The 18,658-nt window shown below is 47.0% G+C and overlaps 2 protein-coding genes across 3 annotated transcripts; both read left to right on the top strand.

The window, feature by feature from the left end:
• The first annotated feature begins 19 nt into the window (after positions 1 to 19).
• Positions 20 to 10,135, top strand: LOC105056367 (7-acetyl-epi-neemfruitin B aldo-keto reductase). Of its 2 annotated transcripts, none has more exons than XM_073247914.1 (4): positions 20 to 399; positions 698 to 938; positions 9,285 to 9,464; positions 9,627 to 10,135. In XM_073247914.1, the coding sequence occupies exons 1-4, from the start codon at positions 89 to 91 to the stop codon at positions 9,972 to 9,974; spliced, it is 1,080 nt and encodes a 359-aa protein (XP_073104015.1). In that variant the 5' UTR covers positions 20 to 88; the 3' UTR covers positions 9,975 to 10,135. The 2 variants fall into 2 exon arrangements, with proteins under 2 accessions (XP_073104015.1, XP_010936839.1); XM_010938537.4 differs by having other exon boundaries at positions 24 to 399; positions 9,750 to 10,135.
• Positions 10,136 to 12,323: 2,188 nt separating this feature from the next.
• Positions 12,324 to 14,095, top strand: LOC105056368 (deoxymugineic acid synthase 1-B). The gene is made up of 4 exons (XM_010938538.2): positions 12,324 to 12,683; positions 12,874 to 13,117; positions 13,201 to 13,380; positions 13,540 to 14,095. The coding sequence occupies exons 1-4, from the start codon at positions 12,370 to 12,372 to the stop codon at positions 13,762 to 13,764; spliced, it is 963 nt and encodes a 320-aa protein (XP_010936840.1). The 5' UTR covers positions 12,324 to 12,369; the 3' UTR covers positions 13,765 to 14,095.
• The last annotated feature ends 4,563 nt before the right edge of the window (positions 14,096 to 18,658 follow it).

Consider the following 18,658-nt stretch of genomic DNA (forward strand, 5'->3'; position numbering starts at 1 on the left):
TCCGTGATTCAGAGAGCAGAGGAGATCATCAAAAAGGGCCAAAAAAAAAAAAAAAAAAAAAAAAATTTAGAGAGTGGAGGAGAGAAACATGGGAGTGGTGCCGGAGATAGTTTTGAATTCAGGGAGGGGGATGCCAGTACTTGGTATGGGGACGGCCACCTATCCCGAACCACCAGAGCAGACCGTCTTCGAGGCCGTGGTTCATGCCATGGAGCTCGGATATCGCCACTTTGATTCAGCTAGCGTATACGGCTCGGAGAGGCCTCTCGGCCGGGCCATATCCTTCGCCATCGAGAAAGGCCTCATCGGGAGCAGAGACGAGCTCTTCATCACCACCAAGCTCTGGTGCACCGACATGCACCAAGACCATGTCCTGCCTGCTCTCCGTCACTCCCTTGAGTAAGATCTAAACCCTCATCATATACCTAAGAATCATCCCTTTTTTTGTGAAAACTAGATAAAGGCAGCAATCCTGGATGAGATGGCGAGCGTTAACACTTCATCTCTCATCAATTACAACGTTGAAAAACCTGCAGCAGTGTCCTGTATTGAAGCTTGTGGAGATTCATATGCACCATTTGATATGAGACCAATACTAAGCTATTCTTTGTTTATTTTTAATTTTGTTATAGTTTATTATACACAGATCAGATGGTGTTAGTTTGGAATTCATTTGCATGCTTACACACATGTGCAGAGTTCTTGGGTTGGAATATGTGGATTTGTACCTCATTCATCATCCAATTAGATTAAAAGGAGAGAAGAAGATGGAAATGTCAAGTGATGACATTCTTCCAGTGGATATCCCAAGTGTATGGGAAGGGATGGAGGAGTGCCAGCAGCAAGGTCTGGCCAAGTCTATAGGAGTAAGTAACTTCACATGCAAGAAGATAGCCGAACTCCTCACCCATGCTAAAGTCCTGCCTGCCGTGAACCAGGTAGGCTCTTTACCGGGGATTCACATACTTAATGCTCGAAGAACTATGTACTACATCTGCAACATGGTTGGTAATTTCTTAGATTGACAACAATCTTACAAAATCGATCTAGCTTTGATAGAGTACTTGATTTCTTCTTCTTCTTCTTCTTCTTCTTCTTTTCTTGATCATTTATTTTCTCGTACCGTTGTTCTTCTTCTACTTGCTCTGTTTTCCCCTACTGTATTGGATGCTCTTCTTTCTTTTTCTTTCTTTGCACTCTATCTTTTATAAAGTTTTAATAGTCAAAAGGAACCTTTGTCCTTCTCCTTCATATCGGAGAAAAATCCTATTATATCCGTACTATGCAAATATGCGCGTTTGTGTACTAGTCGGGCTACAGATTAGCAGAAGTCTTTACCAAATGATTCAGAGTTTCAAAAATATACTAACAACATATTACAATATTATTAAAAATATGGTATGAGTTAATGAAAATATGGTTGTTGCGGCCAATCCCCCCGTCGCCTGATCATCAGAAACGAGCGCCTGCAAAAAAGGAAAGTCCACACTGACCGGAGGCGGCTCCGGCGGGGACCCTCCGACGGTCAAGTCAGAGAGGTGACTGGGCAACAGTGAAATGAAGACAGAGAGCTCAATCGAGAGAGAGAGAGGGGGAGCAAGCCTGTGATTTTGAGTCGAAGTGGAGATCCCCTGCACTGTTGCCTTCCCCGATTTATATAGTGGAGCGTGGTATGGCGCCGTCATTAATGGCGTGGACAATTGAGGAATTGTCAACTCACTGTAGACTGTCAGAGTCGCCGTAAAAGTGTCCCATCACCGTGGGGCTGTCAAATCACTAGGGTTGACAATGCCCCTAGGCGGCAGTGCCGCATGCCGTTGTCAGGGCTGACAGTTTGTGGCAGTCGTACGGCGATCGGAAGAGTCGACCGATCCTAGGTCGGTGGTCAGCTGTGCGGCGTCGGATGGAGGTTGGGGTTCCTCCGAAGGCCAGCCGGGCGTGTTGCGAGAATCGGTCATCAGACCTCCAGGTTCAGTCGGTCGGGAGAACGGGAAAAGTATGCCCGACCGACACATCCTCAGTCGGTTAAGGGCCGTTAATCGGCCGGTGATAGCGTTCGGTCGATCGGTCGGTCGGCCAGTCGGTCGGTCGGTCGGCCAGTCGGTCGGTCGGTCGGTCGGTCGGCCAGTCGGCCGGTCGGGGTCGTCGGTCGGAGTCGTCCGTCGGGGTCGTCGGTCGGTATATCCCAACAGTTGCCCCCCCCACTCCTGAGCCCAATGTCGTGTTGGCTCGCGTGAACACGTGGGCGACGGCTTCGGACGAAAGGAGTGGTTTTCCGTCTTTTCTTGCCCCGACTCTGACGATCACATCAACGAACGATCCAATATCGGTCGTCCCGACTGTAGGTCGAGCATGCACGTCGGATTGGAGGTCAGCCAACCTCCGAATGTTGCTCGTCGACACGATCATTCCGCAGAATCTGATAGTCGAGTAGCATCCGACGTATTCGGATAAGATAACGATGGCAAGTCGAATATCCATTGTCCGGCCCTTGGTCGGACGTATGCGTCGGGATGTATGATAAATGGTGGCAAGCCGAATATCCTTCGATCGGTCGTGACCAGATCGGTATGTCGCGAATACGACTGCGGTCGTCTTGGCGTTTTGCCTTTCTTAGTCGAAGCTAAGTCGGCAAGTTAGCCAGCCGCATTAGTCGAAGCCCTTTGCCTTCAGAGGTGGGGGCCGTCGGTTCGACGATCGATGATCGAGCCGTTGATTCGACGATCGGTGATCGAGCCGTTGATTCGGTGATCGACGATCGGCCATGTTGGTCGGGGCCTTTTGCCTTCAGAGGCTGAGACCGTCGGTTCGACGATCGATGATCGAGCCGTTAATTCGACGATCGGTGATCGAGCCGTTGGTCGGGGCCTTTTGCCTTCAAAGGCTGAGGCCGTCGATTTCGGTGATCGATGATCGAGCCGTTGATTCGGCGATCGACGATCGGCCATGTTGGTCGGGGCCTTTTGCCTTCAGAGGCCGAGGCCGTCGGTTCGACGATCGATGATCGAGCCGTTAATTCGGCGATCGGTGATCGAGCCGTTGGTCGGGGCCTTTTGCCTTCAAAGGCTGAGGCCGTCGATTTCGACGATCGGTGATCGAGCCGTTGATTCTGCGATCGACGATCGGCCATGTTGGTCGGGGCCTTTTGCCTTCAGAGGCCGAGGCCGTTGGTTCGACGATCGATGATCGAGCCGTTGATTCGGCGATCGATGATCGAGCCGTTGATTCGGCGATCGACGATCGGCCATGTTGGTCGGGGCCTTTTGCCTTCAGAGGCCGAGGCCGTCGGTTCGACGATCGATGATCGAGCCGTTGATTCGACGATCGGTGATCGAGCCGTTGATTCGGCGATCGACGATCGGCCATGTTGGTTGAGGCCTTTTGCCTTCAGAGGCCGAGGCCGTCGTAGATTCTCCGCTCCTTCGATCTCCGTTGTAGAATCCGATATGTCCTCGACGATCGAGACGTAGATTGAGCCATTGGTTCGGCGATTCGTCGATTAGGCCGACGACGGAGTCGTAGATTCGGCGATCGGCAATCGAGCCATGTTGGTCGGGGCCTTTTGCCTTCAAAGGCTGAGGCCGTCGATTTCGGTGATCGGTGATCGAGTCGTTGATTCGGCGATCGACGATCGGCCATGTTGGTCGGGGCCTTTTGCCTTCAGAGGCCGAGGCCGTCGGTTCGACGATCGATGATCGAGCCGTTAATTCGACGATCGATGATCGAGCCGTTGGTCGGGGCCTTTTGCCTTCAAAGGCTGAGGCCGTCGATTTCGGCGATCGATGATCGAGCCGTTGATTCGACGATCGACGATCGGCCATGTTGGTCGGGGCCTTTTGCCTTCAGAGGCCGAGGCCGTCGGTTCGACGATCGATGATCGAGCCGTTGATTCGACGATCGGTGATCAAGCCATTGATTCGGCGATCGACGATCGACCATGTTGGTCGGAGACTTTTGCCTTCAGAGGCCGAGGCCGTCGGTTCGACGATCGATGATCGAGCCGTTGATTCGGCGATCGGTGATTGAGCTGTTGATTCGGCGATCGACGATCGGCCATGTTGGTCGGGGCCTTTTGCCTTCAGAGGCTGAGGCCGTCGGTTCGACGATCGATGATCGAGCCGTTAATTCGACGATCGGTGATCGAGCCGTTGGTCGGGGCCTTTTGCCTTCAAAGGCTGAGGCCGTCGATTTCGGCGATCGGTGATCGAGCCGTTGATTCGGCGATCGACGATCGGCCATGTTGGTCGGGGTCTTTTGCCTTCAGAGATCGAGGCCGTCGGTTCGATGATCGATGATCGAGCCGTTAATTCGACGATCGGTGATCGAGCCATTGGTCGGGGCCTTTTGCCTTCAAAAGCTGAGGCCGTCGATTTCGACGATCGGTGATCGAGCCGTTGATTCGGCGATCGACGATCGGCCATGTTGGTCGGGGCCTTTTGCCTTCAGAGGCCGAGGCCGTCGGTTCGACGATCGATGATCGAGCCGTTAATTCGGCGATCGGTGATCGAGCCGTTGGTCGGGGCCTTTTGCCTTCAAAGGCTGAGGCCGTCGATTTCGACGATCGGTGATCGAGCCGTTGATTCGACGATCGACGATCGGCCATGTTGGTCGGGGCCTTTTGCCTTCAGAGGCCGAGGCCGTCGGTTCGACGATCGATGATCGAGCCGTTGATTCGGCGATCGATGATCGAGCCGTTGATTCGACGATCGACGATCGGCCATGTTGGTCGGGGCCTTTTGCCTTCAGAGGCCGAGGCCGTCGGTTCGACGATCGATGATCGAGCCGTTGATTTGGTGATCGATGATCGAGCCGTTGATTCGGCGATCGACGATCGGCCATGTTGGTCGAGGCCTTTTGCCTTCAGAGGCCGAGGCCGTCGTAGATTCTCCGCTCCTTCGATCTCCGTTGTAGAATTCGATATGTCCTCGACGATCGAGACATAGATTGAGCCATTGGTTCGGCGATTCGTCGATCAGGCCGACGACGGAGTCATAGATTCGGCGATCGGCAATCGAGCCATGTTGGTCGGGGCCTTTTGCCTTCAAAGGTTGAGGCCGTCGATTTCGGCGATCGGTGATCGAGCCGTTGATTCGGCGATCGACGATCGGCCATGTTGGTCGGGACCTTTTGCCTTCAGAGGTCGAGGCCGTCGGTTCGACGATCGATGATCGAGCCGTTAATTCGACGATTGGTGATCGAGCCGTTGGTCGGGGCCTTTTGCCTTCAAAGGCTGAGGCCGTCGATTTCGGCGATCGGTGATCGAGCCGTTGATTCGGCGATCGACGATCGGCCATGTTGGTCGGGGCCTTTTGCCTTCAGAGGCCGAGGCCATCGGTTCGACGATCGATGATCGAGCCGTTGATTCGGTGATCGGTGATCGAGCCGTTGATTCGGCGATCGACGATCGACCATATTGGTCGGGGCCTTTTGCCTTTAGAGGCCGAGGCCGTCGGTTCGACGATCGATGATCGAGCCGTTGATTCGACGATCGATGATCGAGCTGTTGATTCGGCGATCGACGATCGGCCATGTTGGTCGGGGCCTTTTGCCTTCAGAGGCCGAGGCCGTCGGTTCGACGATCGATGATCGAGCCGTTAATTCGGCGATCGGTGATCGAGCCGTTGGTCGGGGCCTTTTGCCTTCAAAGGCTGAGGCCGTCGATTTCGGCGATCGGTGATCGAGCCGTTGATTCGGCGATCGACGATCGGCCATGTTGGTCGGGGCCTTTTGCCTTCAGAGGTCGAGGCCGTCGGTTCGACGATCGATGATCAAGCCGTTAATTCGAGGATCGATGATCGAGCCGTTGGTCGGGGCCTTTTGCCTTCAAAGGCTGAGGTCGTCGATTTCAGCGATCGGTGATCGAGCTGTTGATTCGGCGATCGATGATCGGCCATGTTGGTCGGGGCCTTTTGCCTTCAGAGGCTGAGGCCGTCGGTTCGACGATCGATGATCGAGCCGTTAATTCGACGATCGGTGATCGAGCCGTTGGTCGGGGCCTTTTGCCTTCAAAGGCTGAGGCCGTCGATTTCGACGATCGGTGATCGAGCCGTTGATTCGGCGATCGACGATCGGTCATGTTGGTCGGGGCCTTTTGCCTTCAGAGGCCGAGGCCGTCGGTTCGACGATCGATGATCGAGCCGTTGATTCGACGATCGATGATCGAGCCATTGATTCGGCGATCGACGATCGGCCATGTTGGTCGGGGCCTTTTGCCTTCAGAGGCCGAGGCCGTCGGTTCGACGATCGATGATCGAGCCGTTGATTCGGCGATCGGTGATCGAGCCGTTGATTCGACGATCGACGATCGGCCATGTTGGTCGAGGCCTTTTGCCTTCAGAGGCCGAGGCCGTCGTAGATTCTCCGCTCCTTCGATCTCTATCAGGATCTGCGCACGAGGAGCGGGGAGAGGGGTGTAGGAGTCATACCTGCGATGCGTCGGTCTTGGACTCCGTCGTCGGGGCAAGACCCGTCTATCGGTGGAGGGCCTGCTGGGTTCAGCATAGGCCCGACCTTTCTTCCATTTTCTTTTTCGGCCCGTGCCTTAAGTCAGGCGCCGGTCGGAAGCTCCTTCGTCCGCGCGCATGTACTTGTACGCGCGCTCCAGCAGTTCGGCGTATGTTCGGGGGAGGGTTTTTTCCAGGGAGTAGGTAAACCGGGATGTCCTTAGCCCCCGTTTCATGGCCGAGATGGCCATGTCTCCATTGAGGTCCCGGACCTCAAGCGTGGCCGCGTTGAATCGCGTCACGAAGTGTCGTAGAGTCTCATTTTCTCTTTGCTTGAGGGAGAAAAGACTGTCCGAGGTTCGTGGCGGCTTCCGACTGGTGCTGAAATGGACCACGAAGGAATGCTCGAGCTGTCCGAAGGAGTGGATACTTTCCGATCGAAGATCGGAGTATCAGGCCTTGGCAGCTTTGCGGAGCGTGGCGGGGAAGTCGATGCAAAAGAGAGCGTCGGTTGCCCCTTGAATCGTCATGAGAGCTTTGTAGCTCTCCAAATGGTCGATTGGGTCGGTGGAGCCGTCGTAAGACTCCACGTGCGGCATCTTGAACCGACTGGGGATCGGTTCATCGAGAACGAGTCGGGAGAGAGGTTGGGCGGTCTGGAAGTCGACGTCGTTCGAAGACTTCTGACCGTCCACCTGCAACTGCGCAAGCCGACGGTCGATTTCCTCGAACCTGCGCTTGTAGTCGTCCGTCCGTCGGTGCTGGGAGACCCCAGGAGTGGAGTCTCCGGAAGATTCCGAGAGGGAGGCGGACGGCGTTCGCGGTCGCTTCTCCTTCCTCGCCCGTTTCAGCAGGGAAGGAGAGAGCTGCCGGGACTGTCGGTCATCGCGCCATGGCCGTCCCTCCTCCTCTCCGTGGGAGCGCGGTTGCGGGCGCTCGCGCGGAGGCGACGGGGATCGACGCGGGCGTCGGCGGCTGCTCCTGGAGGGCATCGGACGGGCCGCCGGTTATTGCTGGAGGCTCTTGACCGCGTCCGTCAGTATGGTCATCTGCCGTACGATGGCCGCGATCTGCGCCTCCGTGGTCACCGCGGGGTGTGGAGAGCTGGGCTCCGCTGCTGAGGGTGGCGGGGAGGCCTCTTCCCGGTGGGAAGAGCGCCTCGCCGACCCGGTGACCCTCGATCGCTGGGCTCTTGTCTTCGTCATTAATATCTTCTGCTTGGGAAGGCTTGGTGCCGTGTCGTTTAGCCCCTTCCTGGCGCGCCAATCTGTTGCGGCCAATCCCCCCGTCGCCTGATCGCCGGGAACGAGCGCCTGCAAAAAAGGGAAGTCCACACTGACCGGAGGCGGCTCCGGCGGGGACCCTCCGACGGTCAAGTTAGAGAGGTGACTGGGCAACAGTGAAATGAAGACAGAGAGCTCAATCGAGAGAGAGAGAGAGAGGGGGAGCAAGCCTGCGGTTTTGAGTCGAAGTGGAGATCCCCTGCACTGTTGCCTTCCCCGATTTATATAGTGGAGCGTGGTATGACGCCGTCATTAATGGCGCGGACAATTGAGGAATTGTCAACTCACTGTAGACTGTCAGAGTCGCCGTAAAAGTGTCCCATCGTCGTGGGGCTGTCAAATCACTAGGGTTGACAATGCCCCTAGGCGGCAGTGCCGCATGCCGTTGTCAGGGCTGACAGTTTGTGGCAGTCGTACGGCGATCGGAAGAGTCGACCGACCCTAGGTCGGTGGCCAGCTGTGCGGCGTCGGATGGAGGTTGGGGTTCCTCCGAAGGCCAGCCGGGCGTGTTGCAAGAATCGGCCATCAGACCTTCAGGTTCAGTCGGTCGGGAGAACGGGAAAAGTATGCCCGACCGACACATCCTCAGTCGGTTAAGGGCCGTTAATCGGCCGGTGATGGCGTTCGGTCGATCGGTCGGCCAGTCGGTCGGTCGGTCGGTCGGCCAGTCGGTCGGTCGGTCGGCCAGTCGGTCGGTCGGTCGGTCGGCCAGTCGGCCGGTCGGGGTCGTCGGTCGGAGTCGTCCGTCGGGGTCGTCGGTCGGTATATCCCAACAATGATAATAATTGCAATTGGTCTATGATGAAAGGAAAAATCACGGTTCTTTTCATTAATCAGATATAATTGTTGTTAGCTAGATTTTTAGAAGTCACTCAGCATACATCTAAAAGTATTTTTACCTTACCGCTCTGATATGGCACAATTAATTTTTCTTGATTCCATGCGTAATATTTAGTTATGATCCAACAGCAAATTTGATATTTTAAATCTTAGAATTGGAATTATAAAGGTCTTATACAATCATGAACTGATAAGTAGATAAGACCATTAGTATCTTTGAACTATATGTCTAAATTATTTTTGAACTTAGCGTTCTATGATCGACTCCTGCTATGACTATGAGGTAATTGCAAAATAGTTCACAATTTGTGAGTGAAGTTTAAATTTGACCCTGGGTCAATATTTTAATCTTAACAAGGGACAATTGGTTGGTAAATGTAGAAAGAATTGCTGGTTATTAGCAACTGTAACTATAATTTTATTTTTTATTTTTTTGAGCAATACCAAGGAAACCCAGGATTTGACGCTTAAAGAATGACAACACAATCACTCCTAGGAAAACAAGAAGGGAAAATAAAATAATGTTCCTTTTCTTTCAAAAGAAGGTGCAAGATATTTTGTTTTTCATAATAGCAGGCGACTGCCTTTAGACATATAAATTAATATATTTGCTAATGTTTCATGACTAATATCTAAATGTACCACCAAAGATAGCCTTTTGTAGAAAAAAATTCAAATGTGTGTATGATTGTTATCTGGTACTATCTCTTTGCATTAGGTGGAAATGCATCCTGTTTGGCAGCAGGGGAAATTACGAGAATTTTGCCAAGAAAAAGGTATCCACATAAGTGCTTATTCTCCCCTGGGTGCGTTTGGAGCCTTTTGGGGTAGTAATAAAGTTCTCGAAGCAGAAGAGATTAAAAGAATTGCCCAATCTTTGGGAAAAAGCAGAGCACAGGTAACTGCATAGTTTTATTTGAAGTTTTGCAATTCTTGTTTGTCCATTGGGAATTGAGTTGCACTTGATTATTTCATACTTTAAATGTTGAAAATTATATATTGTTAAGTAGTTTTTATTTGATTCAAGATTCTACTTCCTGATTTGTTAATTCTATAATAGGTGCTAACAATGGATCAGTGCTTTCTCCTCAAAAACTATTGGATTCGTGCTTTAAGGATGTTTCAATTCTTTGGAACACATCATTACATAGTATTGATCAGGATACATTTCTTGCATGGACAGGTCTGTTTAAGGTGGGCTTTCCAGCAGGGGGTTAGCTTTGTGCCAAAGAGTTATAACAAAGAAAGGTTGAAAGAAAACATGGAAATATTTGATTGGTGTTTGTCTGCAGAAGACATGGAGAAATTGAGCCTTCTGCCACAAGAAAGGTTTAATCTTGCTCATCCATTAGTATCACCAACCAGTTTCTACAAAACTCATGCTGATTACTGGGATGGAGAGGTGTGAAATACTTTGCATCAGTGATGGGTTGTGATTTCTCTTAGTTGGACACCTGACATATTATTATGTTTTGTATAAATTTAAAATTCGAACTGCTTGCTTATTTGATAATGGACGAATACCTTGTAAAACCTAGTTATGCCTATATAAACTTTGTTCATCTTTTACATGCAGCATATTAAGGCATTATTATTTGAAAAGGGAGCTTTATAGGTTGTTTGCAACGTCCCCTGACAATGCATTCGGATCAAAGCATGACGAGCTGAATGGCAACATTTAGTTATATGAGAACTATTCTGTGACTTGTCCCTATGGAAGATGTTGTAAATTGTGGGCGTAAATTTGGATGAATGCAACTAGGAGAGATCTGATTACACTGATTAGTTAATATCACCTGCAAGATTTATTATGAGTTTAAGAAAAAATACGTTATATTACTTAAAATGGAAAGAAAGAAAGAAAAAAAAGAAAGAATGAATGAAAGGGAAACTCATTCGTGACAGATTTTTGACTATGTGTGGATAACATTTTCGACCTTATGAAAAACCTATCTGTAATTAATGAGATAGAATCTAGTTCACATATTTGAGAACTCCTATTGTTTGATTACTCATAATTGAGAAATGTGTGGGAATCAGCCATTTTGTATGGACAGGATCCTTGACGTATAAATTTAGCTATAGACTAGGATAGACTTTGAAATGCTTGCACAATAAATCTAAAGAAGATAATAAAAGAAGTAACTGACTCAAATACACATCACAAAGAAATGGGCAAAATTTATCACTCTTGAAGCCTCTCATCTAGTTGGTGGCAGAGCAAATAGGTAAACAAGGAAAAATGATTTATGAATATGTGAAGCTATCCAATTCCTTGGCATTATTGATGTTAGCTTGAGATGTGTTACATGCGTCCCTGGTGAAATCGAAGATAAGAATATCCTCTAAGTTTCCTAATAACATGAAAGAATATCCAAATGCCCCAGATGTATGGCAACAAATCCTTTACAACTCAACTTGTAGGAAATTCTCATCTAAAAAGATTTGTAGAAAAAATTCCATAACTTGGGCATGTGGCAAACATCGACAAATTTTTATAGGCAAATTGTCATGCCCTTAACCTAGCTCTTGCGGCCATGTGATACGGCTACACACTCCCAAGATGAGATCTTAAAGGATATGCAAGAACTTAAAATCCATTACAACATCAAATTTTCAATGAACTAATGATCTCAATCCAAACAAATAACAAAACTTGTATAATTATAAAATTTAATCATCTAAGTAGTGCTACTAAAGTTCTATCTTTTCAATCTTTTCATTGGTGATCCCAATGATAGTCAAGTACATACATCCTATAGCTGAATAAGGAAAGAAAAAAAAAGTTATGAGTTTTATAGTCCAGTAAAAATTTTCATATAGCAACACTGATATAATAATAAATAAAAAATTAACAATGGTTATTATTCATATAAATTTCATGCTATAAGATACTATGATCATAAAACATGTATAGCAAATACATCTTTTAATATAATAAATTATATTAAATAGTTATATTAAATTATTGTATATTAGATCCGATAACATTTAGGTGGTCGGCTCTGAATTACCATAACCATATTTTCGGTTTGTGGTAGAGCATCAACAATCCCATACTTATTTTTATTAAAATGTAGATGATAAATACATATATATTTCTAAGTAAGAATAGAATATCATGCAGGATGAGGGTGCCACTAGCTTGAGCCTCCATTTAGTGTTTCAGGAATGTTGCTCCAGGGCCTACGATAAACAATATTTCAAACCACATAAAACAACATATGTTCTCATGTAAAACAAGCTTTCCCATATAAATTGGATGCAACCTCTTAGTTGCACAACCATTAAAAATCTGTGATGTACTTGAACCATAGGAATTTGATAGGATTAAGCTTGTAGAGGATTGATATGCATGCTTCGGCACGCGTAGCTAAGAACGCGGAACCAGACATACTCCCATGGTAGAGCATGGATCCCGTGATGCATCGTAAAGTGCTGTGCCCCGCACTGTGGTCCATCATACGGTAGAAAGCAAACAATGCGCATGCCATGCATGCACATGCATAAACTGTTTGCTAGCTATGCATGCACATGCATAAATTGTTTGCTAGCTATGTATCGTGTGATGGATGGCCAGAACGACGCACCACACGTTGTGGCGCAGCAGGGGCGGCGGGTTCCCCATAGCATCATTGAATTTTCTTGCCCATATGCCAATCCATAAGCGTAAGGCTGTCAGCTTTCGATGTGAGACCAAGGAGTGCGATCTTTTTGGTTGGATTCTGAAAATCTAAAGCTCCTCCCACCATCTATCTATTAGCTTTGAGGATGCGTTCTCTTCTCACAACTCCATCCCAAATATGCCAAATATCCCAGAAGTGTCACTGGGCTCAGGCTCAAAAGCCATGCCCCTCGTTGGCATGGGCACTGCAGTCTACCCCTTCGCCCCATCCCATACCATGCGATCAGCCATGTTGCGGGCAATCGAGCTTGGTTACCGACACTTTGATACTGCCGCTCTCTACCAATCTGAGCAGCCTCTTGGTGAGGCCATTGCTGAGGCTCTTCGCTCCGGGCTGGTCAACTCCCGGGATGAGCTCTTCATCACATCCAAGCTGTGGTGCAGTGATGTCCACCATGACCGCGTCCTGCCTGCTTTGCGTAGAACCCTTCAGTAATACCATGCTGACATGAAAACCATTTCTTTCTGCTCCTTTCTACTTTGATATCAGTATTGATGCTTTCCTTGTCACAAAAATCTACTCAATCCTTCCATGAGGCCTTCTCAGCTGGAAGTTTGTGTTTTGTTAACGTTCCTGTTTTGGGAGGACAAGGCTTGATAGATGGTTCTGTGATTGTTGTAGGAACCTTCAGTTGGAGTATCTCGATCTCTATCTCATACATTGGCCCGCAAGCACGAAGCCAGGAAGGTACGAGCTGCCATTTCCAAAGGAGGAGCTTTTACCATTTGACATGAACTCAGTGTGGGAGGCCATGGAGGAGTGTCAGAAGCTCGGGCTAACAAAATTCATTGGTGTCAGCAATTTCTCTTGCAAGAAGCTGGAAACATTACTTGCCACTGCGAGAATTCCTCCTGCTGCTAATCAGGTGAATTTGGCTTTGCTTATTATCTGGCTCTAGTCGCAGCATCGAGCGGACTCTGACCATTGGAACCAACTTTTTTTGGTAAGGTTGAAGTGAATCCTCTTTGGCAGCAAAAGAAGTTGAGAGAGTTTTGTACCGCCAAAGGAATTCAAATTTGCGCATACTCGCCTTTAGGAGCAAGAGGGACTCTATGGGGCACAGGTTGTGTAATGGAATGTGATGTTCTGAAAGAGATAGCTGCAGCTAAGGGAAGGACTCTGGCTCAGGTAAGTTGCTGAATTAATTGGAAAATTTGAAGTAGTGGAGTGATTTCCTTGAAAGCCTAAAATGTTCGTTTGAGCAAGTTTAGGAATTCTATAGGATTTGTAGGATCTAGTCATTACATTTTATACAAAATAGGATTACATCTGTTAGCATCCTCACAGGTTTGCCTAAGGTGGGTGTATGAGCAAGGGGACTGCGTGTTGGTGAAGAGCTTTGATGAGAAGAGGATGAAAGAGAACCTAGACATACTGGATTGGGAATTGAATGAAGAAGAGAGGCACAAGATTCGCCAAATTCCACAGCAGAAAGGATTTCCAGGCCTGGAGTTTGTATCAATTGATGGACCATATAAATCCCTTGCAGAACTATGGGATGGTGAGATTTAATGGATGAAAAGATGGCAACCTGCATGCTTATGTGTCGTATTTAATTATCAGCCCATTCCTAAGAAAGAAACTAAAATAAATGTTCAAAGTTCAACAGGCCTTTTTTCTTGGTATAAAAGTTTGATCTACGTATCAGGAGGAAGAAGGTAAAGATCATCCCAAATTAGCTTGGCTAATCTGCCCACCTGAAGATTGCCCACTTGCTGCACTGAACTGTTCTCCTTGACCAGATGGATAGCTGTTACCTTGCTCAACCTTCTTGCACTTGTTTTTTGTGGACTTTGAAGTATTATACATTAGTAATATTCAAAAGTAAAAGGTTTTGTGCTCACATTTTCTATACATGATTTAATGATGAGGTCTTTCCTTACAGCAGGGGACGAGGGATCTCTTTGTTTCTTACTTTGTGTTCATCGCTCGTTAGAAATGAGATGCATGCATAAAAGTCTAGAAGGATGGAGATACAAAGCGAAGCCAGCTTCATGCTAATCATCACCCTTTAGAAATGAGATCCATAGCACTGAACCTGACCTTTTACATGGAAAAGATCCTTAGAAGATTAATGATTTTGACGAAAAACTGGTGTAATATTTTATGATCCATGCATCAAAAAGCCAAGGATGATCATATTAAGTGAAGCCAGCTTCATGGTAATCACCACTCTTTAGAAATAAGATTCATAGCACTGAACCTGACCTTTTAAGATCCTTAGAAGATAAGTAATTTTGATGAAAAACTGGTGTCGTATTTTATGATCCATGCATCAAAAAGCCAAGGATGATCATGAGAGAAGGAACTAATGCTCAAGTACAATGACAAGAGAAGTGAAAAATCTCCAAAAGTAGATGAGCGAAACAATTACATTTGACAACACAATAGGCTCTACCAATAAGTGAAGCTAACTTTGATCCTTATTGGTACCACTTGCATGCCAGTAGGACGTAGTATCCTAAAGGTCCACTTGGAAATGCTAAAAGGGACAGAATCCACTCTCAAAAAATTAACTGTTTTATATGGTCCATATATCTGCCCTTCAACGTAAGGTAATCAATTTCTGACAGGGACCGAGGTTAATTGATCCTGCAATCAAAACAGATCCATATCAAATGCAATAAACATCCTCTTAGTTGAAACCTTGATAAAATTCTTCGTCAATCTCACCTCCTTATGCTTTGGGACTGCTGCTTTCTACCCATCTGAGCAGCACTTGGGTGAGTCCTAGCTCAGCTCCTTCACTCCAGGCTCATTAATTCCAGAAAAATTAGCATAGTGATACTTATAACTTCTCCTTCCTGTGCTCCATGGGACTCTTGGTAATACCAAAATGACATTACATCACTTCTCCTTGCTTTCTTTCTACTTAATTTTAGTTCTGAAGCTTTTTCTTGTTACAGAAAAAAAAAAAACTATCCAATTTTTATTTGGCTAATATGCCACCTTCAATTGGAAGAGGCAAAAAAAAAAAAATCTAACCGACACTTCTGTAGAGCTTTCTCTGTAGAATTTTATAGAGCAAGATGTCTTACAGGAAGATGAAGCCACTATTCGTTGATACTAGGATCTTGCCACAATATGAAAGAAGATCAGTACATGCTCCTCGCATCCACGAGCAGCACCTTAATTTTCCAAACACCGATTCTGAGCAATCTTGATGAAAAGAACTTCACCAGCACTCTTGCATGAGTTAAAGACCAATTTTGTAGTGTATTTTTTTATAACATACCTCACCCATCAAAGATAGCTACAGAGTATCAAGATGGGCATTGTCTCATATTCGGTTATGATAAGAAAAAAGAATTTATCCCTCATCATAACAACCATATTCAAATCCTACCATTCTTTTCAAAGACCCAGTTCTTAAATGCAGAATCTAAATCAGAACATATAAGAAAAAAAAGCCCATTGACGTGCTAATATGGGCCACATTCGGATAAGTTCTAACCACATCAGGTCCACCATTTTCTACCTTGGATTCCAAAAAAATTTAACGGTACACAGCTTGATGGAAATGTTTTTCTCATTATCATAGAAATTTTCATTTTGGAGTATTTTTGATTTCTAAATAGTACAGTTCTTGACCCATGCCCTCTTTTCAAGAATGACTGTACAAGGATAAGGTTATCAGATATGAACTGGACATTTACCTCGCGACCTGCAAGTCCATTCGCTTAGCAGACATAACATACTGTATAAAGAAACAAGAACTTATATTACGGTACATTACATATGGTGCAGATTTCAGGCAGAATACTTTAGTTCATAAATTCACATATCTTGTATTATTATCTTCGACATTTTGGACTTGGATACCCAACTACAAATCTTGAACCAACTAGTCATTCTCGTCTTCCTCATCTTCTTTTACGCAATGCCTTGACTGCAGCAGGTTTAAGGGTGGCTATGGGTTGTCCAGGGATTGTCTTTTTCTTTAAAAAAAAAAAAAAAAAAAAAACAGGAGTTATTTTAATCACCAAATCTCATTATCCAGCAACTAGAGATTCTGCCTTCGAAACTTGAATTATCAAACATCTCAAAGAATATATTTGATTGGGGAGAGTCCCATACTTTGATCATTCTGATTTCTATTCTAATTTATTCCGACTTCGATTTCGATCACCAACCAAATGTATCCTCAATGTATGAACCTTAACACTTGCAATTCAGATATCTCCTGTCTTTCTCTCAGACAATATGACAATAAACCATCAGCTGAGATAGGTCAAAGCAATTAGTCTGCCAGTCCTATACATGCTTGCAGCTATATTAGCCCTCAAAATCTGGAATTTACTATCCTGCAGCAATCCAATTCCAAGACTTACATCAGCAAGAAAGGCGCAATACACACACACACACACACACACACACACACACACACACACACAGACACACAAAAACATATATTTTTAAGAATTCGGTACTAAACGATACATATAAATAGGTGCTTGTTCCTTGGATGGTTATAATTATTTTATTTTTTTATATAAATAAAAGAGGCTGAAGTCATCTAGTGCACTATGGGCTTAAATGGAAGCCGAAGTACTTGAAAGATAACGGGTCTCAAGTCACGGTGCCACAAGCTTGCGGTCTTGTTTTTTGGAAAGTAATTTTATGTTTTCTATGGAAGACAATCCCAGATGTACAATAATTATTGATCTGATAAGGGAGCCAGAAGCCAGATTGGCATGGGAAGCCATACCGCAAATAAAAACAGCAGGCATGTGACCGATCAGCCAATCTCTCTGGAAATTAAGCCTTGTTTTTCTGCTCTTCGACACTGCTATTCTCAGCAATTCTGAGCAGCCCTCAGATAAGGTCCTTGCTCAGGCCCCTTGGTTCATCAAATCCTAGAATAAGCTCTCCGATACATACATACATACATACATACATACATAGTTTTCTTTTCTTTTTTTTTTTTTTTTTTTGAGGAAATATGGAGGAAGTGAGTTACTTTCCCCCAGTTCATTAAGTTGTAATGAAGTATTGGTCCATCACATGCGTCCTATAGCGGGTGCAAAGAAGCTGGTCCACACCATGATTAAAATACCTAGTTCTCAAGCTCATGGTCTGAGTAGGCCTTAACGTCTCATGAATTGGATGGAGGTCCTCAGTCCCTCGTTCTCAAGCTCATGGTCTAAGTAGGCCTTAACTAAGTTCAAGTGCTCTAGATTAGTCTTGAATAAAAGTTTAAAGAGTGGACTTGTTTTTTATTTCTAAAGATAAGCATTTTAAGAATCGAAGTTCTTTTGGAACAGGGGTGGAAAAAGTTTTTATCTTGTCTCAGCGAGACAAAAACTGGTCGAAATGTTTTTCTTTTAGTCATACAAAACTTCAGCTGGAATACCGATGACATGTGACATCTTTTAAAGAATGGTTGTTGTTGGTGCAAAAATCCGCTTGCGCCGGAGAAGCTGGAGTTGAGGAAATCGCGGTCGCCGTCGGGACCTGCAAAGGAAATCTAAACCGGAGGTGGGGTTGCTCCGGCAAGACCCTCCGACGCTCAAGTCAGTTCTCTGCCTCAACAAGAATGGAGTGTTCGAACGGAGCATTTAGCAGAGTTTTAGGTAAAAACTAGAGCTTATAGAATAACGTATCTGGAGCCCCCCCTTTTATAGGCGGAGGGGGCAGTAGCCTGATAGCGACGTCTGTAACCGTCTGGCAGTGGGCTGCCCTGGGTCAGGCGGAGTTTGCTGCGGAGAGTAGTGGAGTGGACCCGTGGCTATCACCGGGGTGTGCCACGTGGAGTCTGCCGCGGGGAGTGGGGCGGCGTCTGTTGTTGCGATTCGCCAGCAGATGCGAGAATCGCGCGGTATCCGTCGCAGGAAGTGGAGCAGGATCGTGGCCGTTATTGTGGTCTGCCAGGGAGTAGTGGAGCTGCGCGAGACCCGTCGTAGGGAGTGGAGTAGTGCTGTGACCGTTACTGCGGTCTGTCAGGGAGTGATAGAGCTACGTAGAGTCCGCCGCAGGAAGTGGAGCAGTGTTGTCCGTTACTGTGGCCTGCCTGGGGGGTCCAGACTTATCGGTCGAAGTTCGGTTGGAGTCGGTAGCGAGGTCCGGCTCCCGTAGGAGTCCGGGCGGAGTCTCCCTGCAATTAAAGTTAAAGGCGAAGTCCGGCTCCCGTAGGAGTCCGGACAAGGCTTACCGGCAGCTGGTGTTGAGGACGGAGCCCGGCTCCCGTAGGAGTCCGGGCGGAGTCTACTTGCGGTTGAAATTGTTGGCGGAGTCCGGCTCCCGTAGGAGTCCGGACGAAGTCTGTCTGCAGCCGTTGGAGCCGAGGATGAAGCCTGGCTCCTGTAGGAGTCCGGGCGGAGTCTCCCTGCAATTAAAGTTAAAGGCGAAGTCCGGCTCCCGTAGGAGTCCGGACAAGGCTTACCGGCAGCTGGTGTTGAGGACGGAG

Source organism: Elaeis guineensis, chromosome 13, assembly GCF_000442705.2.
Source record: "Elaeis guineensis isolate ETL-2024a chromosome 13, EG11, whole genome shotgun sequence".
Taxonomy (NCBI): Eukaryota; Viridiplantae; Streptophyta; class Magnoliopsida; order Arecales; family Arecaceae; genus Elaeis; species Elaeis guineensis.